Source organism: Capra hircus, chromosome 18 (assembly GCF_001704415.2).
Source record: "Capra hircus breed San Clemente chromosome 18, ASM170441v1, whole genome shotgun sequence".
Taxonomy (NCBI): domain Eukaryota; kingdom Metazoa; phylum Chordata; class Mammalia; order Artiodactyla; family Bovidae; genus Capra; species Capra hircus.
In genome coordinates this window covers 11,951,623-11,978,544 of record NC_030825.1, presented here as the reverse complement: position 1 = coordinate 11,978,544, position 26,922 = coordinate 11,951,623, and the positions used below count along the sequence as shown (strand labels likewise).

Below are 26,922 nucleotides of genomic sequence, written 5' to 3'. Positions count from 1 at the left end.
AAACGAACATGCAGCCCCTTGCCCAACCTTGTTAAACCAAGTGTGAGGCCATTCTGAGCACGTGATGGGTGCCGCCCCTGGAGCTGGCCCTGAGGGGAAGCAGGCTGCCCCCAGGACCACCGTGCGGGGGGGGGGCAGGTCTCACCAAAGTTTCCCTCCGCAAGACCACCTTACATCACCCGGTAGGTCTGTGCGAGCTCTCCCCAGGAACCTTCCTGCTAAAATCACTTCCTAATCAATAAATCCAGTCCTCCTCCCAGGGGCTGCTTCAGAGGGACCCACACTGACAGGGTGTGCGTGTAGCACCGATAGTCCAGGCATCCAGAAGCAGAGCTGAGCAGACAGCTCATCCCCATCACACCCACCACCTCCCACCCTCAGATTCCACGGCTCCAGCACACCCAGTTTAAGCTCATCAGGTGCTTAAAACTATGAATCACGTGTGAGCAGGTGAGTTTATTTCCATTTTATGATGAGCAGACTTATCTCAAGAACATCTGGGATGGGTAGATGTCTCCCAGAGTCAAACCTGGGAGAAACCTGTACCAACCAAGACACTGACCTCCACACAGCTCCCAAAGGAAGTGACCTCTTCCCATGAGGCAGATCTGGGGGGTGGCAAGGTCAAGGGGATTACTAGGAGGGCCTCATTTCCAGGATGATAAAGCAGGAACGTGAAGCTAGTGAGGGGCTCCCATGAAGTCACCCCGCCAGGTTGGGCCACGCCAGGGCTGAGAGCCAGGGGCCCTGTCTCCAAACACCGCTGGGGTCATGCTCTCTTGGGCTGGGCATGACCTTGGAGGTCAAATCATTTTTTACCCAATGAGGCTCAGCAGAAACTGGAGGAATGTTCTTGCAGACAGGCTGAAAGGGAAGGAAAGAGGGAATGAACATGAACCCAAGAACATGGCGTCACAAGTATGTGTCATCCACTTCTGCCTCACACACCAGAAGCACCAGAAAGGTGCCAGCTTCTGCTAAGACTCAATTCTTGACTCACTGCTCAGTCTCCCTGGGTTTCACCTTTCTATCTGACTCCATGTGGATCTTTCTTACAACCTTGGTTGTGCTAGAATCTTGTTGCCAGTTTCCAGTGTGTTTGCAGTGAGTCCCTCCATGTGCAGATGTATTTTTGATGCATTCGTGGGGGCAAGTGGGCTCCCAGTCCTCCTACTCTGCCATCTTGATCTCCCCTCCCATCTCATTTAAGTTCCTAATGCATCCCTCCTCCTCACTCCCATTTCACAGATATGGAAACTGAGGCTTGGAGAGGGGAGGCCATTAGCCTAAGATCACCTGGTGGTGGAGCAGGAGTTTAAACCCAGTTCTGGCCGGCTGGTTCCTAAGAGGCACCCTACATCGTCTCTCACTGCCCTGCTCTTTCCCACTGGTCCCAGCACTTCCCCATGTGAGGCTCACAGACTCAAGTGGGTCAGAGCCACTTCGAGGACTGTTCCTGTCATCAGCAGGTAATAGATATGTTGGCATCAATCCCCATGGGCTCTAGCTTTTCCTGCAGGACTCACACCTGAAGATTCTGGAACCTGAAACCTGATGTTTGCCCTTCAAGGACATTCAGGGGTAAGTCGCCTGCTTTCAGGAGGCTCTGTTTACCACGCACAGACTTGAGCTTTCAGAGCGCTGGGTGGGTGTCCAGGTTTTACTGGCTGAAAGATACAGGTTTTACTGGATCTTTGCATCCACCTGTCTCTCACATTGGAGAATGCCTGAGAGTGTAGCCGTGCCTTCTTACCCAATCACCTCTGGAGCCGGCCGCCCCCACCTTCACTCTGTTCCCACCCCAGGGGCCTCCATGGGGCTCCTCAGTAAGATCTTTCCTGCCCTGGGATTTTTGCCCTTCTGGCTCCTTCTGCCTGGATGCCCGTGTCAGATGCTGGCTCCGATGTCACCTGCTCACCTTTCTGACCTTCGTCTGAAGCAGTCCCCTCCTATCCTGCCTCACATCACCTGTCTGTCCAACGCCCTTCACGACACCATTGCAGGCTGTGCCTGTCCTGCTGGTAGGCGGGTTTAGTCTCCTATGAGGATGTCAGCCCCTGAGAACAGGAGCCCTGATTTATCCACGGCGTCCCCCCGGCACCATGTCTGCACACTGGAGACTTCCACGAGTGACTGTGGAGCCACAGGGCACGTGCTTCACGCCCGAGCACTGGCCGTGGGTAGTACCACGTGGCAGAGGGAGGGGGACAGACGACCAAGTTCCTGTGGCAGCAGAGGGTGTGTCTGCTGATTGCCAAGGAACGCAAAGTCAGTCACAGCCTAGACTGGTCCTCGGGTTCAGAGTCTCGGGCTCTAGGAACTTCTACTGCTGATTACACCCAAGGCACTCACGTGTTCACTTTGAAATTACAGGGGCGTCTTCACATTCTTCCCACGGGTCAACCCTTTTCTTGCTCTCCTATTGGTCAACTTTGTGACGAAAGCTACCTCAGACACCTGGTTGCCCAAAGCCACCCGCTGTCACTGACTGATCACACCTCCCACTTACCCACCGCTGTCACTTTATTGAAAGTGCCTCTGATGTCCTTGTCCGTGTTCTGCCACGTACTTGGAGGCGCCCTCTGCGGAAAGAATCGGGCGGTCAGGGCAGGTGTGTGGATTCCTGCTCAGGTGCTCACAGCTCAGCAGCCAAACTAACTCTAAATGCCTCAGCCTGGCTCTGACCCCTCCTCTCCCCTAGATGAGGTCCCTTAGTCCCCACCAGCAATGGCACTCCACTCCAGTACTCTTGCCTGGAAAATGCCATGGGTGGAGGAGCCTGGTGGGCTGCAGTCCATGGGGTCGCTAAGAGTCGGACACAACTGAGCGACTTCAACTTTCACTTTTCACCTTCCTTCGGAGAAGGAAATGGCAACCCACTCCAGTGTTCTTGCCTGGAGAATCCCAGGGACAGGGGAGCCTGGTGGGCTGCCGTCTCTGGGGTCGCAGAGTCAGACACGACTGAAGCGACTTAGCAGCAGCAGTAGCAGCAGCAATCCCCACCTGCAGCCATTCCCCCTCCTCCCCAGGGCCCCCGCCTGTGTAGTCTGCTGTCAACTCCTGACATTTCCCTGCCTGCCCCCTGCCCCGACCCTGTGCTCATGACGTGCTCGGCTACTGTGATGGCCGAGTTGCTTCAACCTCACGATTCTCACATCTGCTGATCCTCTGCCCACTGTTTATTATTCTTCATACTGGGCTTCAATGTCCCCTCTTCAGGAAGCCTTCCCTACATCCCCATCTATTTTCATGGTGTCCTGAATGCAACCTCAGTGGTCCTGATCACTGCAGTCACCAAATAACCACTTGGACTTAATTCATTTTGTGATTTCCTGCTTGATGTTAGCTGCGTGAGGCCATGGACTGGATCTGCCATATTCACAAATATAGCCTCAACCTCCAGCACAGAACAGAGAGTTTGTTCAGTTGCTCAGTTGTGTCTGACTCTTTGTGACCCCATGGACTACAGCCCGCCAGGCTTCCCTGTCCATCACCAACTCCCAGAGCTTGCTCGGACTCATGTCCATCGAGTTGGTGATGCCATCCAACCATTTCATCCTCTGTCATCCCCTTCCCTTCATAAATATGTACTGTCAATTCTTAAAAAATAAATATAGTAGATGAATGAAGAACACATGGATGGATGACTGAACTGTTGGGTGGATGGGCAGAACACTGGATGGGCAGAAGGATGGATGGGTGGAAGACTGGATGGATGGAAGACTGGATGGATGGATGGATAAGTGGAAGACAGGATGGAAATGGATGGTGGATGGATGGAAGACTAGATGGATGGATGGGTGGATAGATGGAAGATTGGATGGATAGAAGATGGGATGGATGGATAGAAAGATGGAAGGAGGACTGGATGGTTGAATGGAAGACTAGATGGTTGGATGGGTGGAAGACTGGATGGATGGGTGACTGCATGAATGGATGGATCAGTGGATAACTGGACGGACAACTGGCTGGAAAGATGGTGTCAACCAGATGTTTCAATTCCCTGAATGGAAGTAGGAGGAGCTTTTGTACATCGAGTCCTACATTCTGATGTTTAGCATGAAGCTGTGTTTGCTGTAAGTCCTCTTGCCCACCATCAGACCACAGGGTGTCTCCTTTATCCCCCAAACCTAGATCCCACTTTGCCCTCTATAAGCCATCCCTGAGCTGCTGCCCCAGTCCCAGCCTGCAGCCTGGAGTGGCTCCCACCCGTGGGGAGGACTGCTCAGGTTGCAGGAGAGATTTTGCACAACAGAAGCATCTTAGCTTCCTAGCATCTGATCCCCAAAGGGCCAGCTGATGGCATAAGAACCACCAGGTGGAATACAGTCATTTTCTTTCATAGCAGCTTCAGACTGGAGCTCTCAGGACAGCCCACAGGGCTTCTTTCTCTTCTTCACCCCAGAGATGCCCACCACCATTTTTAGTACCCTCTGCAAGGAAAGAATGGGCCTTCTCCTACCTGGATATTCTTTGTAAAATTTCTGTCGTAAGAATCGACCATCTGGAAAAGAAATGAGAGGATTAAGCTCCTTTCAAGGAGTTTATGAGGTCAAAACTATTTTCATAACAATGCTAAGAAATGATTTGTGTTTTTCACTCTCATTCTCTCACAAGTGTGTGGTAGAATTTTTCAGAAGCTATGTTGTGTGTGACACTGCAGCCCATCAAACGCAGATGCAGACATGACGAGCCTGTCCTCTGAATACACCTATTACAACTGCAAATATGTAAAACCACGCCACTCTGCCCACTTTGTGTGTATGTTGGAAAACAGAGCCGTTTTTAAGAAAAATAATATTTCTGCCACAGTGAGTTTATCATTGTCACTTAAAAAAATCAATTATTTTCATTGGAGGATAATTACAATATTGTGGTGGTTTTTGCCATGTATCAACATGTGTTGTGTGTGTTGTACCTGTGAAAGTCACTCAGTCGTGTTGGACTCTTTGTGACCCCCTGGATGATACAGTCCCTGGAATTCTATAGGCCAGAATATTGGAATGGGTAGTTGTTGCCTTCTCTGGGGGAATCTTCCCAACCCACAAATTGAACAGGGGTCTCCTGCATTGCAGGTGGATTCTTTACCAGCTGAGCTACCAGGGAAGCCCTGTATCAACATGAATCAGCCAAATATTTGGAACGTTTCAGCTTTACTTTCGAATATGGTAAATACCCATAGCCAAAACCTACACAAGGCTCTGCGGGGTTCTCAGTATTTTTAAAAATTAAGTTGTTAGTCCTGATTTGGTCGTGCCACACGGCATGTAGGCTCTTAGTTCCTTGACCAGGGATCAAACCCACACTCCCTGAAGTGGCAGTGCAGAGTCTTAACCACTGGACCACCAGGGATGTCCCTCAGTACTTTTTTAAATATAAAGTTTGAGAACCACTCTCTTAAGAGATGAACTGGAAGCAAATTCCAAAATATTGTTCAGCAAATGTCATTACACAACACATTCACAAGGAAAGCAAGCAGCAGTTTTTGAGTCTTTTCAAGAGACTTGAAAGTCATTACTGCAAACAAAACAACTCAGTTATGAAACTTCACTCCACTGCTCACTAACCCACTTGGAGCCTCAGTTTTCTCACCAGGAAATGGGCATAAAATCAATACCTCTTAAGTTATCATGAGGATTAAGAGAAATGCTTTAATTGGAAACACAGACTTGCAGCAAAGATTATCAGGAACCACACAAAACAGCCACTTTTGTGTGTAAAAAGTGGTCAACTCTAGGTAATTTTATTTGTCTCAAATTACTAAGAATCCCCACCACCTAATACCCACTACTGATTGTCAACCACCCCACCCACTTCCAGAGTACCCCCACCCCACCCCACAATCAGGGTAGTGAAACACTCTCTGGTAGGAGCTGGGGAAAGGTAACGTGGCAGAGTGGAGAAATCTGGCCAGCTCATGCAGACGGTTCACTTAATTGGCATTGGTCAGCTCACCCCTCCCCTTCCACCCATGAGCCTTGTCTGATGGCTACCGGGTCAATCACATTTGTGCACTTGGAACTAATACTCCAATCATATCTCAATAAAAATCGTTCTGTTCTCTGGAGATCCTAACCATCATCAGGATGTTCAGCGCCAGCACCGACATTTACTGTTCAAGGCGACAGAACCAAAGGCCGATCCACAGCCTCTAGCAGACAGTTTATCAGTATCTCAGTGACTACTATTTACAACAATTTTCCAAGCAAATGACGACTGTTTTCCAGGCCCAAGGCTCTCTGAAACATTCCTGCTCCTCCCGTCTTCCTGGGAATGGATTCTAGTTCCTGATACCAAGGGAAGGACACTGTGATCTGTGCAGAAATAGATGCCCTCTTCGAGCCAGGTGTGTTTACCAAAACTGTCCCTTTAACAAAAGAAATCAATGGATTTGAGCCCCTGCTCAGGACTGCGTGACCACATTATCCTCAGGCAGCATCAGTGAAGTCATCGCCCATCAGTGGCATGGAAGCCACTCAGAAGACGTACTGGGGAGGGGGTATAAACTAGGAGCTTAGGGTTAACATGTACATACCTCTCTATATAAAATAGATAACCAGTGAGAACCTACTGCATGGTACAAGGAGCCCTGCTCAACACTTTCTATTGGGTTGGCCAAAACATTAGTCCAGGCTTTTCCTTGAGATGTTTGTTATAGAAAAACCCAAATGAATATTTTGGACAAGCCAATAATAATCTCTAAAGAAGAACAACCTGAAAAAGAATATACATATACGTACATAAAAAACGCACGTGTATATCTGAATCACTGTGCTGTATACCTGAAGCTAACACAACGCTGTAAATCAACCAGACTTCAGTAATAAAACAAAAATTTTCTTTATTGTAATAAGTAAATCAAATATGCACTGAGGAGCCCAGCTCTGCTCTCCGAGAAATCAGATCTGCTGCCTGTGCCCATGTTCATCTTCCTCTCAAGAAAGACGAGAACTCCTCCAGTGTCAGGGTCCAGACTGAGCTCAGAATGGCCCTCAGCCCCCTGAAGCAGCCAGCTCTCAGCAGAGACTTGCATCTTGGGTGTGGGCATGAGAGGTGTGATTTATTCTCTGATACTGCCCCCAAATACCTATGCAGATTTATACAGAGGGAAGGTGTGGGCTGCGGGGAGAGGCAGAGAAGTATGATGAAAGGAACAGTAGCGACTAATGAATGTGGTGGAGGGTCCAAGGATCCCTGGGTCGGGAAGATCCCCTGGAGAAGGAAATGGCAACCCCCTCCAGGATTCTTGCCTGGAAAATCCCATGGACAGAGGAGCCTGGCAGGCTACAGTCCATGGGGTCGCAGAGTCGGACATGACTGAGCTCATGTGACTGTGTGTTGCTTAAGGTTCATTTAATACATGTCGTGTGGCCTACAGTCTTAACCACACTCGACACTGCTTGTGGTCACACCTTTCCCTTTTGCAGGCTTGCACTGAGGATTAGGGGAGCACCCAGGGGGGCCTCCGTCAACCTCAGGCACCATCTGTGCAGTCACCTGAATGTCCCTTTGCTGATCTCCATCCTCCAAGTGGGTCTTCTTTGAATTGGTCTGATTCCTCAAGAACCGGTCTGAACTTGTTTGACTGACCCTGGTCTTGGAGATCACGTAACTGAATGTGTGCAATCAGGCGATAAGGAAGGCCTGGTAATTCCAGGTCTTTCTGGTTATAAAAATGACATTTCAGCTCAGAGGACTCCTGACTTGCCCGCCCCCTTGCCCCCCGGCCCTTGCCCCTACCAGCTCTCTTCTGGAAAGGGCTGTTTCTTCCAGCAGGTTCCTACAGGCTGGCCTGTCCTTGGGGCTGAGCATCTGAGGATGGTAGGGGACCCAGTCTACCTGTGGTGCAATGTGGTGTCTACAGACAGCAGTGGGGCCAACAGAACGGATTCAGATCTGTGCTTGAGAAACTACAGACGTGGTTTACGTGGATTAACTCATTGGCTCTTCAAAGAGTCTGTGAAATAGCGTAACTTTTTTTTTTTTGGGGGGGCTGTGCCTCGCAACACATGGGATTTTAGTTCCCAGACCAGGGCTCTCAAACCTGCACCCCCTGCATTAGAAGCATGGAGTCCTAACCACCGGACCACCAGCGAAGTCCCAGCTTAACTAGGCCCAGCTTATAGATAAGGAAAGTGAGACCTGGAGAGGCTGGGCCACATTCCACATGCAGCAGAGGGGCTGCTCTGGCTGGAGAACCTACCCCTATGCCTAACGGCAAGTGCGATGAAGGAGAAATCTCAGATTTCCGGTTGGTTATGAACTTTCACACGCAACTTTTTTTTCAAATTGAGCTCAGAATTCCGGGAACCAAGATACCTTGAAACAGTCCCATGCCTCATAATTTTATTATTTACAATGATGATAATGCTAAATATATAAGAGATTTAACATCTAAGACTTTCCAGAAACACCTCAGAGAAAGAAAATTCTCAAATCAGAGGGAAAATGCTTCTGCAGAAAATGCATGTGGTGGGTTCTCTGGGCCAACAGGGTCACTGTGATTATCCTGATCTTGACTGAGGTGCTCTCCTCAGCTATTAGGGCTGAGGGATGCTGAAGTGGGGGCGTGGGCCTGGAGAATGTGTTCTCAAAGCTCCAACGAGCTCAACTTTGACAAGGTTGCCCAATTCTTCCCTTGCACATAGTCCTGGCAAATTCCATGCCTAACTTCTCGACCTTATACCTTGCATGAGGCAGGAGTGGCTTCAGGTCCCCCCAGCAGCCCCTCTCTGCTCTGTCTTCCATGCTGCTCACCTCAGAGAAAAGCATGCAAACTAAAGCCACGCTACTCAGGCCCTTCACTGAACTATTTATTGACTTGTCCCCAAAGACAAATATTAAGTAAGTCATACTGAAGGGTCCTAACAGGGGGAAGTTAAGGGTTCTCAGACAACTCAAATATTGTGCAGTTTATAATGGATAGATAGATATTAATAGAAGTAAATTATCCAGTGTTTACTGAGCACCTCTTACTTCTTGTCTTGGCTCTGGCTTCACACATGTGATTTCCATCACCCCATAACCCAACATGAAGTGATATCATTTTACAGATAAGGAAACTGAGGCTCAGAGATCTGAAACAACTGAACCCAAGGTGAGCCAGGCAGGCGGTGGCGAGCTGGGCTTTGCCCTCACCCTGTACAGATGAGGAGGGAGGGGTGGCCTGGAGCAGGGCCGTCGGGGGAGACGGGGGAGGGTGGGGACAGGCTCAGAGGCCGGGCTTTCCTCTGGGACGGGTCTCCCACAGGGGATTTCCAGGGAGAGCTAGGTGGGGCTTGGTGTCCACACTCACCTGCTGGCTTGCGCTGCTTGACACACTGCCCCCGGTTGGGGATGCCCGCAGCCAGGTCACCCGGGCTCAGGATGTGGCACTCGTAGCCTGAGGGGCAGAGGAGCGGCTCGGCCCCGTCCTCGGTGGTGCTGCAGGCCTCTGCTGCGGGGCGGGGGGGACACACGGGGGGTTCAGGGGCGGCCCCCAGCAGGGCAGAGGGGCTGCCTCTCATCTGCAACCCAGATGCCAGGCTGTGCCTGGGGTCTCCAAGCGCACACACACACACACATGCACACGGGGGCAGCTCAAAGTCAAATGACCCCAAACACGCCCTCACACGCATTATGACACACATAACGTACATTCACCTGCACACCTCGAAACACACGTGTTCATGTTTACAGTCACACATACACATATGCTTACACACCAAAATCGCAACACACATATACAGATGCACCACCCCGCAAGTCCTAACACACATACACACATACATATTAGCCATATCCGCAGGCGCACACACACAAACACACCCTGCACATACACACTCACATCTGTAGTCACACACATCATGAACACAGATGCACAAGCGCTCAGACACACAGCCCCAAGCACAGCCACTGGGCTCCACGAACAGCTGCACACCCTAATGGACACGGTGGTGCACGTGTATGTGTGCAGAGCCACAGAGCAGAGTGGCACACAGCAAGGTGTTCACTCACACCCACACCCCTACAGTGGTCCAGACCCCAGGCCTGCCTTTCAGAAACTGTCCTCCACCACCCCCGCCCCCAAGGAGGCCTCATGGTCAGGGAACAATGGACCCACATGGTGATTTTAAGGATCTGAAAACCCCACCCTCCTCCCTCTGAACTCTCCACCCAGTGAGGAGGCCCCAGTCCCAGGGACAGTTGAAGGCTATGGTGTTCTGGGGATTCTGAGTGGCTGGCCAAGCCCCAGTCACACTCTTCTATCAGGGTGGGGACAGTTCAAGAGGGCGGGGTATCTGAGGACAAGCAGCCTCCTGGAGCAGAGGCTGCCCCTGGTTTTCAGTTTTCTGGAGGCAGCCTGAGAAGGGGGACCCTGGCTGTGCCGCTGGGTTGGGCGTCACCCCACAGGTACCTTGCAACACCTCCTCAGGGCCATCCAGGAGCCAGCCATTGCCCCCAAGCCATCGAGGTTTCGGCTGTACTAGCCAGTCTAGAACTGACAAGATAATGCATGGTTACGTCAATGCCCTCTTCAGGCAGCTGAGACATGCCCCAGCCGCTGGGAATGGGGGAACTCACATCTCATGACCCTCCCGAAGGGGAAACAAAACAACGTGGTTCTCCTGAAAAAAGTTCACCCCTTCCCTTTAGTAACAGATTTTTGAGTTTCAGCTAGGCGCTGGGTAGCCAAGCTGGAGACTACATTTCCCAGCAGCTCCTGTGGCTAGGTACGGCCTTGCAAACCGAGTTCCGGCCAGTGGGATGTGAGCAGGGGTGATGAGGCAGCTTTCTGTCTTGCCCTTGCACTGATGCCTATCTGTCCCCTTCCCTCTCTTTCCTGCAACCTGCAGCCTGGGGCCCACTTAGACCACGTGGAGCAACAAGACAGAGGGAACCTGGGTCCCTGTGGAGCAGAGCCACCTGCCTGCTATGGACCATCTGTCAACTCTGGCCTTTTAACCAAGGGAGAAGGAAATATTTCATAGGCTGGGCCGCTTGGTTTATGGGTCTTTTAGTCACAGCCTTACGGTCTGTTCTCTAACCAATACATTTTCTAACAGGAAGCGTGGCCATGTAGTAGACCAGAAGGCCTTCAAACCCCCAAACAGGGATTGAAAACCCAGATGTCTCTGGGGACAGAGAAGCAACATAAAGGAAAAAGGCAGGCCGGGTAGGACCACGGCCAGCTGGAGAGTGTTCTGCTTCAACCGGTCAGCAGTTGGTCGGCTCTGGCCAGCCATTCCCAGTGTTCTCAGAGCCTCTGGGTGTTGTTGTTGCTTTAAACATTATTTATTTATTTGGCTTCATTGAGTCTTGTTTGCGGTACATAGGGCTTCACTGCAGCATGCAGGCTCCAGAGTGCACAGGCTCGACAGCTGTGACGCGCGAGCTTAGCTGCCTCATGGGGATCTTAGTTCCCTGAGCAGGAATCAAAACAACATTCCCTGCATCAGAAGCTGGACTCTTGACCACTGAACCACCAGGGAAGTCCCTGGGTGGCTTTTTCTTTTTCTTAAACTTTAAGTCTGTATTTTTTGGAAAAAAAAAACAAAACTCGTTTTTAAATGTTGGCAATTGATTTTTTGTTTTTTAAAGCGCTTTGGAGATCAAATAAAGCTGGTTTGGGATCACATTTGCTTATGGCCGCTGCTTTAGTCTGACTCCAAAACACGACAAAATAGAGACTGATATGCTCTCTAGTGCCTTTGAGAGCATGCAGACAGAAACTGGTAAAAATGCTGGTTAGCGTTTTCTTTAAAAGAGTACAATATGGTTATAAGATGGTTGTTCTTGGTGTAGAAATGGAAGCAACAGACCAGACCAGCTGTTGCAACTTCCAAATGAGAGGGGTGTTATGGTTCCAGAGCTCTATTTCCAGCCTCCTGTTTCTTCCCTCCTTTTGCCGATCACCTCAGGCTTAATGTTAGAAAATGCATCTTCAATGCTATTTTTCACTAAACAGGAAATGTGTTAATGCATCCTATACAGGGAAACATGCACCCTTAGCTACATGTGCGGTGTGCTCAGTCATGTCTAATTCTTTGTGACACCGTGGACTGCAGCCCGCCAAGCTCCTGTGTCCACAGGATTCTCCAGGCAAGAATATTGGAGTGGGTTGCCATTTCCTCCTCCAGGGGATCTTCCCAAGCCAGGGATCAAACCTACATCTCCTGACTTGCAGGCAGATTCTTTACAGCTGAGCTGCCAGAGAAGCCCACACTTTGACCTACTTTTTGGAATGCTGAAATTTGGTCAAGGCCTCCAATAAATGTGCAGACCTTTAAGGCTTGGAAGCCCAGGGCCTTGCCTCTCTCCTCTCCAACTAGAACTTCCTGGGATCACCTACTAGATAAATTCCCTCCACCCAAGACGTTATCTCAGGGTCTGCTCTGGAGGGAAAGGGAACTTATAGGCAGACTGCAAGAAGTGTATAAGCTGCTCAGTCATGTTAGACAAGCAGTTCTCAATGTGGAGCGATTTTGCCCCTGGATGAAACATCTATTAAGGTCCAGAGATTGTTTTTGGCTGTCCCAGTGCCGGGTTGGGGCTACTACTGCCATCTAGTGGGGAGAGGCCAGGGGTGCCACTCAACATCCCATGAGCACAACACCCAGGTCAGCCCCTCACTCCTCACCCATCAATTAGATTTATCCAAACCCAAAGGTCAAGAGTGCCAAGAGCGAGACAACGTGTGCTTAACATTATTGTTATAATTATTACGACTAATACTTTGCTGACTCTTCCTGCTGGCCAGTGAGAGCCAGGCTTTCACCGATTCGTCCACCCTTCACTGAGTAACTTTTACATGGTGGGGATATAGCAGTGACTGAAACAAATCAAACTTCCTGCCTCATGGGGCTGACCTTCAAGTCGGGGGAACAGTCAGGAGACAAATGAAGCATAATATTCTAGACTGAGCCGTAAGGAAAGCTTAAGCCACAAGGCAGTAAGGAACCAGAGGAAAGCCGCAAGGCCAGAGTAAAGATGATCACAGAGAGGGAAACTACCCTGAGGGGCTTCCCTGGTGGTTCAGATGATAAAGAATCCTGCAATGCGGGAGATGGGGGCCAGTCCCTGGGGCAGGAAGATCCCTTGGAGAACAGAATGTCAACTGGATCCAATACTCTGGTCTGGGGATTTCTGTGGACAGAGGAGCCTGGCAGGCTACAGTCCATGATGCTGGGAAAGACTGAAGGCCAAAGGAGAAAAGGGTGGCAGAGGATGAGATGGCTAGACAGCATCACTGACTCAATGGACACGAATCTGAGCAAACTCCGGGAGATGGGGAAGGATAGTGAAACCTGGCGTGCTGCAGTCCATTGGGTCACAAAGAGTCGGACACAACTTAGCAAGTGAACAACAACAACTCCCCTGAGAAAGAGATCACCTCTGGACCGAGATCTGAGAGGGTAAGGAAGTGAGCTATGTGGGTATCTGGATGTGGGGGAAAGACTGGATTCCACAAATGGGCCCAGGGGCCCCACATTCCTACATCCAGAGCCTAAGGCAGTGGACACTTGCCCACAGTCAGAAGACTAAACTGAAGCTCCAGTTCTGCCTGCTGGGTGACTCTGGGCAAGGTACTCAGCTTCTCTGAGCTCTAGTATCTTCAGTTATAAAACAGGGCTGATAATGGTCTCTCCACTCCATGGGAGTGTGTGAGCATTAAATGAGATAGTGCAAGGAAAGGCTATTTGGAATGTCATGGACAGTTATTCAATTTGTGCACTGCTCAAAAACACCTGTTCTAGGCAGCAAGTAAGGCTAGAGTTCCTATACCCTGCCTCTGCCCAAAGGAGGGGACATTTTTTAGACTTGTCCAACCAGACAGGCGTACTTTTATGTGCTTCCGCCACCAGGAGGGGTGCCGTTTTGTCCTTCTTGTAAAAGCCCCTGTAGGAGCCAGCCTGGCCAAGAGGCAGTGCTTAAAGGCAGCACCGATTGTAATTATGAGCATTATTAAGGGTGCTGAGTCCCTTGTCATCACTATGACCTCACCCTGAATAAAACTGAGCGTGTTCATTCTTACCTTGGCTTTGGGGTGGGGGGAGCTTACTAATGAAGGTCCATGGGAACCAGAGCCTCTGGCTGACAGACTTCTGTGCTCCAAAGGCTCAGCCCCAAGCAGAATGGAGAGAAACCCCCTGCCTACCCTCATCCTACCCACTCAGGGCACGTTTCCCCACTCACTGGAGACCCCCACCTCCCTCCCCATCCCCCCAGGCTCCCTTCCTACCCCTCCCTTCCCCAAGCTCTCCAGAAGGGATCTGAAACACCTTCCCCCCCGAAGATGATGCCCTGAGAACTGTTTCTCCCAAGGAGACTCCCGTTAGGATTTAACGAACATGATTCCCTGCTCCTATCCCCACGTGGGGCTGAGCAAGCACTTCGGGACTTGGCACTCTCTGGAAGCCAAGCGTTCTCATTCCTGCTTCACAGGTGGGGATTTAAGGCTGTCACCAGCTGGCCAGCAGATCTGAATCCAGGAGTCTGCATCCTCACCTGGATCGCTAAGGTGTCAGGTCTCCATCTCAAATACCCGCAGGGCCAGGCCTCATGAGTGAACTGGGTGGCCCTGGTGGGGTCTCTGGAAAACTAGAGGGGTCCCCCTGCCATGTAGGAGCACCTAAGGCTGCAGCAGATGGTGGCCCAGGGAATACGGGCCAGTATTTTTAAGAAAAGCTGGAAATCTGGATTTTTTAATGAGGAATCTCCCCCAGCTTCATGGGAGGAAACATTTTCCCTGGAACGGGTGTCCTCTGGACTGTAGTTCTCCGCCGGGAGAGGTGAGCCTCACATACAGCAGGCGCTCACTGCATCCAGCTGGATGCTTTCCTCAGGAGCGCTGTTTCCATTTCCTAGGTGGCCCAGGTTTAAGCCCAGCTGTTCCTGCAGTCAGGCAGCACCAGGCAGGACAGTTCCCCAACGGCGCCGGCCCTCCCAACCCCGCCCCCTCCCCTGCCCCCACACCGCCCCCCCTCCCCCGGCCCAGGTGAGCCTACCTGGCGGGGGCGGCACGGCCTCCAGGCAAGCGTAGGCGCAGCCGTTGTAGCAGCAGTGCCGGTGTCGCGGGCACTCGGAGTCGGCCTGGCAGCGTGCAGCCTGGCAGGCACCGGGGGGTAGCGAGCGCGGGGGCGGTGGGCAGCGGTCTGCGCGGGGCTGACGGGAGCCGCCTACCTCCTCCACCTACGGGAAGAAGGCGCATCAGTGGGATGTGCTGGGTGCTGTGTGCCGCGGTGGAATCGCTGGGCCTCTCTGAGCCAATGCGTCCTGGCATTGGCAGAACCACCCTCTGAAGGTTGCTCTGACCGTGAAAAGATGCTGTTTCTCTTTGTAAGAGCCCTAAACTGTGGGGCTCACTGACAAACAGTGGGCTCACTGATGATGAGCCCAGCAGCAGCCAAAAGATGAATGCACCTGGAGAATTGTAAGTTAACCAAGCATCTATCCTGACGTATTATGTATGTACAGATTTGTATATATTTACATATAAAAGGGTATATATGTACATATATACACACATAGATATGTACACATGTATATTTCTGTATATACATATATACTTATCATCCATCCATATGTTTATATAGAACTTTGAGAATTTACAGATCACACACAAAATGAATAAATTCATATGACAACTTGGATAAAACTCACAAACATAATACTGAGGGGAAAAAAAAAAAAGAAAGCCCCAATGTCACAAGAGCACACACAGTGGCCCTGTTCTGCTTCTTGATCTAGGTGCTGGCTCCATAGTGCATTTTAATGGAACCTGACTCAGGATTTTCCCACGTTTAGGCACTATGTTTCCAGAAAAGTGAATAATATGATATATTATTTAACATGTAAGAAGTATGGACACATGGCCAATAAAATAAGCATTTTAGAGGTGGGACTGGGAGAGCTGAAGTCATGCCAGATAAGCCACTCTGGATCCCTGTGACACCAGACGCCATCTGTGCAGGAAGCACTGTTTGGTTTCTAGATTTGAGGGTAGGGTGTTTGGAGGCCTGGTCTTACACATGCCTACACACACGTGCACACACTCATGCACACACAGTTAGAGACAGAGTAAGTCATTGCAAAAAAAACACCCTGGATTGCCCCACTGCCTGCTATTGTCTGAGCTACTCTTCCCACCTAAAACACTGTAACTACTGATCCTCCAATCCCCCAACATACATATTTTTCAAAATTCTGCCCTTTGTTCTGTCTGAGTAAATAATGCACTGCTGCAGACTGCAACAGCGTGCAGCCGCTGAAACCTGCTTATGAGCAATCCCCCAAGACATGGTGGTTTGTAAAGAAGACTAAAGTGTAGAACAGTGTGTATGCTCTGCACCTAAGTTTTAAAATATGCATATGCACACACATGTGATATGCATATACTTATACAGGCCTAGAACATCTTTGGAAGGAGATACAAGCACCCACAAGCAACTGTGGTCAAAGATTACCTCTGGAGAGAAGAATCAGGTTCTGAAGTTGAGGGAGATTTTTCCTATTGTCAACACTTTTTTCTCTGTATTGCAATATATATATTGCCATGAACACACTGATTTTTTTCAATTTAAAGACAATTAAAAGTTTACAAGTAGAAATACTTTACAGGAAAAACTTTATGTTAAGAAAAATAAATAAAGGCAAGCTACACAATGGCATATGTCCTCGAAGGTCAAGGCTGTCTGAAGGTCCCTCCTCTGCAGCTATGTGTGTTAGTCATTCAGTCATGTCCAACTTTTTGCAATCCCGTGGGCTGTAGCCCACCAGGCTTCTCTTCACCAGACTCCATGGGAGTCTCCAGGCAAGAATGCTGGAATGGGTAACCATTTCCTTCTCCAGGGGATCTTCCTGACTGAGGTATCGAACTCGGGTTTCCTGCACTGCATGCAGATTCTTTACCGTCTGAGCCACCAGGGTGGCTGCAAACCCCATGCGCTGCTCCCAGTGCCCTGCAGGGGCCGTCAGATCACCAAGAATAGGTTCTGAATAGATGTTGGAGAAGACTCTTGAGAGTCCCTTGGACTGCAAGGAGATCCAACCAGTCCACTCTGAAGGAGATCAGCCCCGGGATTTCTTTAGAAGGAATGATGCTGAAGCTGAAACTCCAGTACTTTGCCCACTTCATGCGAAGAGTTGACTCATTGGAAAAGACTCTGATGCTGGGAGGGATTAGGGGCAGGAGGAGAAGGGGCTGACAGAGGATGAGATGGCTGGACGGCATCACTGACTCGATGGACGTGAGTCTGAGTGAACTCCAGGAGTTGGTGATGGACAGGGAGGCCTGGCGTGCTGCAATTCATGGGGTCGCAAAGAGTCGGACACAACTGAGTGACTGAACTGAACTGCACCAATGGGTGGGCAGGGACTATACAAGGACCAGTGGTTTTCAAACTACTTCCCAAGGACCCACAGGGGCTAAGACTGAGGGCCAGGTGGGGAAGGTAACAGTGACCAAGTGTGGTGGTGGGGGGGACAGCCTGGGGAGGGTGGGGTATCTGCCCCCCTTCACCCAGAGAATCATCTTTAAAAAATATATATATAGATTGGCAGTATTGTGTTAGCTTCAGGTATAGGGCAAGGTGGTTCAGTTATTTACGGCTGATTCAAACGATACATTATTAAAAGACACAGAATGTAATTCCCCGGGCTGTACAGTACGCCCTTGTTGCTTATCTGTTTTAAGTGGAGTATTTTGTATCCAGAGAATTCATCTTTCCTCCCTTATCAAAACCACTTAATCTGTGAAAAGCGAAAAAAAAAACAAAAACAAAAAACAAAGCCAACATCTGGCAGAAACAAAGCCCAAACAAAAGGGGCAACTTTGTAACTTTCGGATCTTTCAGCTCTGGTTCAGCCTTTCTGCCACCGCCTGCTCGGCCGCCCCACCCCCCAGTTCCTGTATCCTCAGGAATAATTTCCAAGCTACACGCAGTACACATCATCCCAAGCCGTCAACTCCCAGTTCATTTTCTTCAGAATGAGCGACCCTGGACCCATGTTGGGGCCCCGCCGCTGGAATCCTAATCAGAGGTGACAGCTGCCCTGGCCTCCCTGGGAGGGCGAGCAGGGATGCTGAATGGGACTGGCAAGGGACTGCCGGCTTTTCCGCCCAGCCTGTTTTCACATTGAGCCTCATTTATGAAATTTAACAGAAGCCGGAGATGAGACGGGACATGCTTTCCCCCATCTCCGATGCCTCCAGGTGGGTGACTGCCTAAGGGCAGCCCCCAGCGGGACGGGGATGGAGTGGGGGGGTGGGGGGCACATCGAGAGATCCAGTGTAGACGCTCCAGGGCTCGCTGAGGAAAACTCAGATGTCGATTCTCGGAATTGGGAGAGAACAAAAGAGATAAGCGCCTTAGAAGTCAAATCACCCAAGTGATTTATGGTGAGGCCTGAACAACAGATGGCCCTGGGTGATAAAGATTTCACCGATTTCACCGAGGGGCCCAGATTAAAGGATTAAATGTTTTGAAAAATATTTCATGTCAAGCAAGGTGATGCTCACAGAGGGTCCCAAACAAAGAATTAGGAAGAGAAAGAACAGACTTTAATCAACAAAATAAATAGATTACCTTCCCAGCCCCCAGGGAGTTAAAGGTTAAAGGCCAGAGTCTGCGGGCTAAAGGTCAGACCCCAGCTGGTCCCACGGCCTGCTCCTTCACTTCTCCGGCCTCCCTCCTGTCCTCCTGCCCTCTCGCTCACTCCTGGCTAGTGCCCTGGCGCCTCTGAGGTCCTCCTCTGGCCTTTGCCCAAGATGCCTGCCCAGCTCTGGCCCTGACACAGTGCAGGTATCTGCTCTCACACGCCCTTAGCTGGTGATCCCGTTCCCCGCGGCCTGCCTGACGCAGCTCCAAACCCTCCGTCACCCTTGGGGGCGCTGCGCATTGATCCACTGTGGCGTTTTTTCTCCTCAGAACTCTGCCTTCTTCCCACCTGTGTCCCCAGCACCTCTGATCGTGCATGGCAGAGAGCAGGTGCTCTGTTCATCTGATGGGAACTGTGATCATGACAATGATGGAGGTGTGAGAGATGGGCAGCACCGAGCGGCGGTTCACCATGTGCCAAGCATCCTCCTGCGCCTTCAGCCTGCACATGGGCCCTGCGTGGGCGGTGCCCCTTCGTGTTGTTTAATCTTGCACCTTCCCCGGGCATCCGCATAGTCTCTGGTCCCTTGAGTCCAGCGGGGCAGGCCCCAGGTGCTCAGAGAATTAAAGGTTTGCCCAAGGCCATAGGCAGAGAAGGGTCATGAGCCCAAGTATTACACACCTCCCTTCTAAAGTCAGAATAATGCATCCAAAATATAAACCTGGGGTCAGTGGCCTCGGTGTCTAAAGGCTTGCCAAGACCCCAAACCCCTCCTTGCCTTGGAGCCTCCCCTTTCTTTGGGGCAAGAACTTCAGAGCCATGTCCCACATTCAAGTGTACCAAGGCGGACGGCGCCATGGCCGTGACCTCACGAACAGTCACTTATTTGAGCTCAGGCATGGGAGCCAGGTGAGTCTGGCTTGGACCCCTGCAGCTGTGTCATCATAAAGGAAAATAACCTCTGTGAGCCTGTTTCCTCACCTACAAAATGGGCCCAGAAGTAAGTGCCTGCTGCAGGGGTTTGCGGAGGGAGCTGGTGAGATCCGTAATGCTGATCCCTTGGTTTTATTATTTCTGTGTGAAGCTCTAGGCGTGATGCTGAGGCAGATGCTAAAGAAACCTCTGAGCTGGTCCCTGCCTCCAAGGAGTTCAAGATCTGCTAGTAACTGGGATCTGAAGACGCTTAAGCAAGAAACCCTCCTGCAGCAATGCCATCATTTCTGAGGATGGGGGCAGGGGCAGACTGGCAGAGTTCCTCAGAGGAAGTAGCCACCCCAGCACTGTTCTCTGGGGGTCCCCCAAGGCAGCGTCCATCGCTCCCCTGTGGTTACCTGTGTCCCCACCATGGAGGTGAGAAAACTGAGGCACATACACCATGTGGAGAGCACCAGGCTCTGAACTTGGGCCAGTCTGCCTTCCTAATTACGGCAGAGCAGGTGGCATTTATTAAGCTCCCACTGTGAGCCAACGCTGTGCTATGTCAACAGGTACTGAATTTCACTGTTCTCAGCACGGTCCTCTAAGGTCAAGGCTGTGATTCACCCACTTTACTGATGAGGAAACTGAGACCCAGAAACACTGAAGGCGCTCACCCCAGGTCATGCAGCTGGCCAGCAGCAGAGGCAAGATTCAAACCTGGGTCTGACTCTGGCAAATTCCTGTCCCGGGAGCATGGGCCTGGGGAGCTGCTTCCCAATCTCTGAGATTCCTCCTGCTTTGTCAGCTTGGGGTCCCCCTCTCTCACATGGTCCTGCCTCCTGCCTGCCTGTGGACCAGCCCCAGCTCTGGATATAGGTATGTAACTTCCTCCCCCAGGCACACCTTTTGGAAAGAACTCACCCTGGCCCCTGCTCTTTGCAGCCCTAGCCAGCCTTCCCTTCCATTGCCACTCAGCTGAAAATAACAGCATGTCAAATCTCAGCTCACTCCAGACTGACAACATCCTTCACAAATATCCCAGACAACTCCTGTCCTCCATCTTTTCTTTTCATCCCTGCTAGGGGATGGCACAGCGAGCCTGCTTCAGAGTTCCTACAGAACAGCTCGGAAGGCAGCATCCCAGCGCTGCATGCCTTGCGTGGGTAAAGACGGTTCCCGTAAAGTTTTGATTTGGTAGCTATTCTTTTCTTCATTCCTTGGGGGGATATTTTTGGAAGCCTCTGTATATTTGCAAAGCCATTCTTCTGCCGATTCCTTCAGGAAGTGGGTAGGGAAAAATTAATTCTGGACTGCTCCAGAGGGAAGCCCAATTCCACGAGTCCACTGAAGTGCACGCCTGGATGTCCAACCAAAGGAGGCTGTATAAATATATAACGGCGAATCCGCTGGAACACCACAGAAGTCTTTGAAAAGAGAACATGGATCCATCATATTAACATATTCAACATGAGTGCTCACTTACTCAGTTGTATCTGACTCTTTGTAACCCCATGGGCTGTAGCCCACCAGGCTCCTCTGTCCATGGGATTTCCCAGGCAAGAAAACGGGAGTGGACTGCCATTTCCTTCCCAGGGGATCTTCCTGACCCAGGGGTGAGACCAGCATCTCCTGTGACTCCTGCATTGCAGGCGGATTCTTTACTGCTGAGCCACTGGGAAAGCCATTCCCCTTACATCATTTGATGGAAAATGCAAGGTATAAAACAACATGAATGATGAGCCAGACACAAATCCCACACACAAATATGATATTTGTATGAAACATCCAAAATAGGGAAATTTTTGTAGACAGGAAGCAGACTGGTGGTTGCCAGGCAGCAGGGATGCAGAGGGGAGTGGGGAGCAGCTGCTTAGTGGGTTTGGGGTTTCCTTTTAGGGTGATGGAAATACTTTGAAACTAGAAAAAAATGGTGGTTGTGCAACATCATAAAAGCACTAAATGCCACTGAATGACTCAGTCTTATGTGGCTGACTTTATAGTCTGTGAACTTCAATCTCAATAAAAAAATTTAAACATGAGCAAAATATCATTAAGAAAACAATGCGTGCTGAGTATAAGCACTTCATGAAAAAGTCTAGGTACACACACATATACCAAGATATCCACAGAGCCTGCGTTCCAGAGAATTTAGATCATTTTTACTTATTCGTGACTTTTTGTATTGTCTGAACGTCTTGCACAGTCAACATCATTGTTTTTATAATTGGGGGAAAAAAACTGAAACCATCTCCATTTAAGGAGAAAGAATCCAGTCTCCAGAGCTGCCCCAGTTTACCACATCCCTCCCTCCACACACACCCCGCCCCTGATGCTCTGATCCCCGTGAGAGCGCTACCCTTCTTTGGAATGTTCCAGAGATTTAATGGCCTGACCAATAAAAATGCATCCCAGGATGGACTGGTTTGCTGGGTGCAGGAAGAAAGCCAATTTTCCTCCAAGATTTACTCACTCTTCCTCTGGAATTCGGACGTCAAAGATCTAAAAATACGTCTCTCCCTGGCATGGCGGGATGAGAGTTCTGTGTGCGCTGAATGCCGTTTCCTGACACTCGGGCCCCGGGAGCAGAGTCTGGTGCAAGGCTCACACTTCCTCTGGACAAGCCATCTCAGGGCACGTCCAGAGCAGGGCCGCAAACTCGGCCAACTCCTCCAGCTGGTGTGTTCACTGAGCCCTACTGGGTACCTGAGAGTCTTCTAGAACTTTCCACCCCTTCTCTTCTGCTCTAGAAACGTAATTTTTAATGTAACTCATTCATTTCATGGTAAATTTATAGTTCTCAGGCCTACTATGTGCCAGGCCCTGGGTGCATGCAAGGAGAGCTAACCTGAACCAGAAAACACAGGCCCTGCCTTCACATGGCTCAGCTCTGGGACAAGCGACAGGCAGAGGAAGCAAGCAAATCGCTTTCCTTTCGTTTATCTGCGCGAGTAAGTTAATGAGAAATGAAACAAAGCCAGAATAAAAAAAAAAAGAAATCATGCAGATGATAATATGGGAGCTAAATGTTATAAAGGAGAAGTTGAAAAATTAAGAAAACTTGCACGGGAGACATAAACAGGGTACTCCGGGACCAGGGAAGTCTCCTCTGAGGAGGAGCCACGAAACTAAGACAAACCTGGCCAGGAGACCTTCACAGAATCCCTAAGAAGTACCTTAGGTATTTGAGGGGTTTTGTTTGTTTTTTGGCCATGTTGTATAGCTTCCAAGATCTTAGTTCCTTGACCAGTGAAAGTGCCAAGTCCTAACCACCGGACTGCCAGGGAATCCCTCAGGTTCTCATTTTTTTTTTTTTTTTAATTATCATGGTAAGATGCTTACAATTTGCTACTTTCGCCATTTTGAAGTGCACAATTCTGTAGCACCGACTAAATTCACAATATTGTGCAACCACTTACCTCTGTATTTCTAAAACATTTACATCATTCCCAAACAGAAATTCTTTTCTTTTTTTTAATTGAAATATAGTTGACTTATACTTAACTATACTTTTAAGTATAGTTAACTTATAACTATGTTAGTTTCTGAAAAAATTCCATTCTCAGTAAGCAGTACTTCCTAATCCCTACCCCAACCCCAGCCCCTGGCCACCTCTAATCTACTTTCTGTCCCTATGAATTTGCCTTTTCTGGACATTTCCTAAATAGCAATAGGTCACAGGCTATGTGGCATTTTCTGACTGGCATCTTTTTTTGATCTGGACCATTTTTAAAGTTTTTATTGAATTTGTTACAAAATTTTTTCTGTTTTATCTTTTGGGTTTCTTGGCCATGAGGCATGTGAGATCTTAGCTCCCCAACCAGGGATTGAACCCGCACCCTCTTGCGTTGGAAGGCAAAGTCTTAACCCCTGGGCCACCAGGGGAGTCCGCTGACTGGCATCTTCCACGAGCATAAGGTTTCCAGGGTTCATCCATGCTGGAGCATGTCCCGGCACGTCATTCTTTCTTATGGCTGAATAATGTTTCACTGGGTGGATGGACCCTGTTTTTGTCGATCCCTTCTGAACTTGTGGACATCTGGGCTGTTTCCGCTTTGGTTGCCGTGACTAGAGCCCTGTCTCCATTTCCAGCCCCGGATGGGTGCTTAGGAGACTAAACAGACCTATAGCCACAGTGACACACAGAGATCCTCAGGACACCAGGCTGCCATGGCGGCTACAGTGAGTCCCATCTGGGGGATCTGCTCAGAGGATCCTGAGATAGAACGCAGGGTGAACACCTGGCCTGACAGGTAGGAAGGAGTGTTCTTATGACTTTCACCAAATGCCAGGAAAGCAAAGCTCAAAACACCAGCTCCACAGAACAGACCCTGAGCTCCCCAGAAAGGCTCTGGGGCTATTGATAAACATTCCACTCCCTGGCCTATTCCATCTTATCTAGCCTCGTAAATATCTGGTTCTATCTTTATTTTTATTAGTGCATAGAGAGCGGTATTCCCCTGACAAGCCCTGAGCTGGAGGCTCTTGTGGTCTTTCCTCTGGACTGCAAAGCAGCACGGCTGTCTCCCAGGCTGCAGGCAAGGCAACGGAGGCTCACAGAGGACAAGCCTTCTTCTCCTTACGAGCCTCCCGAAAGGGCCTCCCCTGTCTTCCTCTCTGGCACTGTGTCTAGAGCAGGAAAATGCATACAGCGTCCAGGAAATTCCCTGGACCCCCTCTGCCCACTCTGCCAAGGGGCGGGGCTTCAGGAAGGGGAGGAGCCAGCATGCAGGATGCTGGCAGACACACTGGTCCAGGTTTAACACCCAGCTTTCCACATGCAGTCAGTCTGTGCCAGTTTCCATGGTGTAAATAGTCCCACCGGGGCTGATTTCAAGCCACCAGTGCAAGACTGCTGAATGAGGAGTGCAGAAGAGATGTGTAAAAGCTCCTGATGGATGGTATTTCTACCTCGTAGGTGCTACAGACATGAATAATCTTGAGAGCAGGGAGCGTGGTTAAGATGTAGCAAGATAATTAGGAAGTAATATGCTTCATACATCATACCATGCCTGGCATCATTAAACATTCCCTTTATCCTCCTCTCTGCCTGGAAAACTCCTATTCATCCTTCAAAGCCCTGGGTTGAATATCCCCAACCTGGCACAGAGCTATACATATTCTTCTGGGCTTCCTTTGTATTTGCCCATAATTTACCCACAAGAATGGATGGGAAGCCTTCTTCATGGTAGGCACCTGGCAGGGCACCAAGAACACTGCACTGAGGAAGACGGACTCGGGCCCTACTGTGAAGAACCTACATTCCCTCTGAGGAGCCAAACAGCAACCAATTTCATAATTATTTGAGCAAAAGTCACCAAGTCACATGGACCACTCAGTATGTGTTGTGTTTGATGGATATGGAGTCATTCACTCTCCACTCTTAGGCTGAGAGTGTTAGTAGTATCTTCCTGAACCTTCTATGCCTCTGTGCTCCCTTTTGGGGCAGGGAACCTAAAATGACATCCTCCCCTTGCTTCAGTCTCTCTCCTAGTCCCTTTCCTGCGTTATTTACCTTCTCAATGCTTGTCGGCAGACACACAGACATCAGAGATCCTGTGGGTGTGGTTTCAGACCACCACAGTAAAGCCAATCCCATCAATGTTTTGGTTTCCCAGCGCACCTACAAGTTATGTTTACATTATGCCACAGCATATTAAGCGTGTAACAGCATTACATCTAAAAAATACACAATGTACACACGTTAATCACAAAAATACCCTATTGCTGAGAAATGCTAACTGTCCTCTGAGCCTTCAGCGAGTCGCAATCTTTTCACAATAGTCACATCAAAGATCACTGATCACAGATCAACAGAATAAAAATAGAGGGAGGGTGAAATAGCGGGAGAATTACCAGCGTGGGATACAAAGACACAGAGCCACAAATGCTGTTGGCACAATGACGCCAGTATACCCACAGACCTACACAGGAAAATCAGATGTGCTTGGATACATTTTCCTTTAGCTTCTCATTCATTCTCTGCAACCCCAGGCCTGTGGGGGTAACACGAGTTCCCCAAGGCTTGGGGGTACAAGTTGGCATCCTTACAGCCTAGGGCAACCTGGGTAAACAGTGGCCATCTAACTGCCTATTTGTTTAAATAAACTGAAAGGAATGCACAGTCTTTCTCAGATGAGATCACTGGTGCTCAGAGATGTCAAACAACTTACCTCAAGTCACACAGCCTGTGAGCAAGAGTACAGATCCAAAATCAGGGCTGCAAGGCCCATGCTTCTCACCCCTGGTCATGGTGTGCCATCCCTCTGTATGGCTGTCACGTGCTACCCAGCTGCTTACCCTATTCAGTGAGGCCACCCTTAAGGGCAGGAGCTGCTTGCTGTCTCTGTGTTGTACCCACAGGACCACACACGGAGCCTGGCCCAGAGCAGTTTCCACCAAGTGTGTACTGAGTCAGGAAGCACACAGAAGCATAATTGCATCCTAACGACATTTGGTTATTGATTGCTGAGAAACAACACTCAGTTTTAAGTCCTTGGACTCTTAAATTAGGTGCTGTTTGTCAGGAGAAAGTAACCTTGGTTAGGGAAAGCCCATCACTGCCCGCCGTGTGTTTTTAGGGGCCCCTGGCTTCTCTATTTCCAGGCAGGGAGACTTTTGAGGGCTGTGAGGTCTGTCTGCCTGCCCACCCGACTTTGGCACAATTCAGATAAAGACGCCTGCTCCAGCCTGCCCGCGTGTGGGGGGCAAGAATTGACCATCTCCCCCTGGCCCCCAGCACCCCCCAGACCTGGGCACTTACACGGGACCTCTCCGGCAGCCTCGAGGGCAATGCCCGCTTCCAGAGGTTCTTGGTGGAAGCACCTTCAAGGAGCAGCAGAAGCAGGAAGCACAGAGTCCAGCTGACCTTTCTCCGGCCGCTGCCCATCCTGCAGCTGATTCGAGGTGTTTCTTCCTAGATGGTCAGAGGAGAGGGGTGCTCCGGCTGGTGGGTCCTAGAATGGGGAGCAGAAGTGTGCTCGGGCTGCTGAAGAGTTTCTCAGCTCCACTCGGCCGGGTCCCTGGGATCATGTGTCCGCGCCCAGCCCAGGCCCCCACCCCCATCCCCTGGTGGGGGCCGCCCGCCGGGTTATTTTTAGCTTGCCCTACTCCATCTGGCCCCAGAGACTCCCCGCCAGACGTCTGCAGCCGAGGCAGCTCAGAAGGCAGCGGCAGCAGACGGGGGCATCAAGCTGCTTGGAGACGTGGCTGGGAGTGGCCCTGTCACACAGGGATAATGAGCACTTCCTTGCAGGCTGGGCAGTCCCCTCCCCAGGAGAGGTGCTGGCTTTGGGGGCTGGCTGGGGCCGGGTGGGGGTGGGCACACAGGGGATGGGTTGGGCGCTTCCAGCTGCTACTCTGTCCAAACTCGAAGCTGGTCTGATAAATTCTTCTGCCCACAAAACTTCTTTGGAAGACTTGCTGAAT

The 26,922-nt window shown here is 50.2% G+C and overlaps 1 protein-coding gene across 4 annotated transcripts; it reads right to left on the bottom strand.

Annotated features, from left to right (window-relative positions):
* WFDC1 (WAP four-disulfide core domain 1) lies at positions 437-26,712 on the bottom strand. Of its 4 annotated transcripts, none has more exons than XM_018061786.1 (8): positions 26,605-26,712; positions 26,258-26,450; positions 14,988-15,171; positions 10,397-10,480; positions 9,296-9,436; positions 4,463-4,504; positions 2,510-2,582; positions 437-864 (listed from the first exon to the last, which is right to left on the bottom strand). In XM_018061786.1, exons 2-7 carry the CDS (start codon positions 26,381-26,383, stop codon positions 2,524-2,526), a joined length of 636 nt encoding a protein of 211 aa, XP_017917275.1. In that variant the 5' UTR covers positions 26,384-26,450; positions 26,605-26,712; the 3' UTR covers positions 437-864; positions 2,510-2,523. The 4 variants fall into 4 exon arrangements, with proteins under 4 accessions (XP_017917275.1, XP_017917276.1, XP_017917277.1 ...); XM_018061787.1 differs by having other exon boundaries at positions 26,600-26,711; XM_018061788.1 differs by having other exon boundaries at positions 2,514-2,582; positions 26,258-26,619.

What these genes read in the sequence shown, in the direction of transcription:
- WFDC1 (XM_018061786.1), bottom strand. Translation starts at nt 26,383, where the DNA reads ATGGGCAGCGGCCGGAGAAAGGTCAGCTGGACTCTGTGCTTCCTGCTT. An exon ending in CAAGCAGCGCAAGCCAGCAG is followed by an intron (nt 4,505 to 9,295) that starts GTGAGTGTGGAC and finishes TTTCTTTTCCAG; the next exon opens with ATGGTCGATTCTTACGACAG. An exon ending in ATTTTACAAAGAATATCCAG is followed by an intron (nt 2,583 to 4,462) that starts GTAGGAGAAGGC and finishes TTCTTTCCGCAG; the next exon opens with AGGGCGCCTCCAAGTACGTG.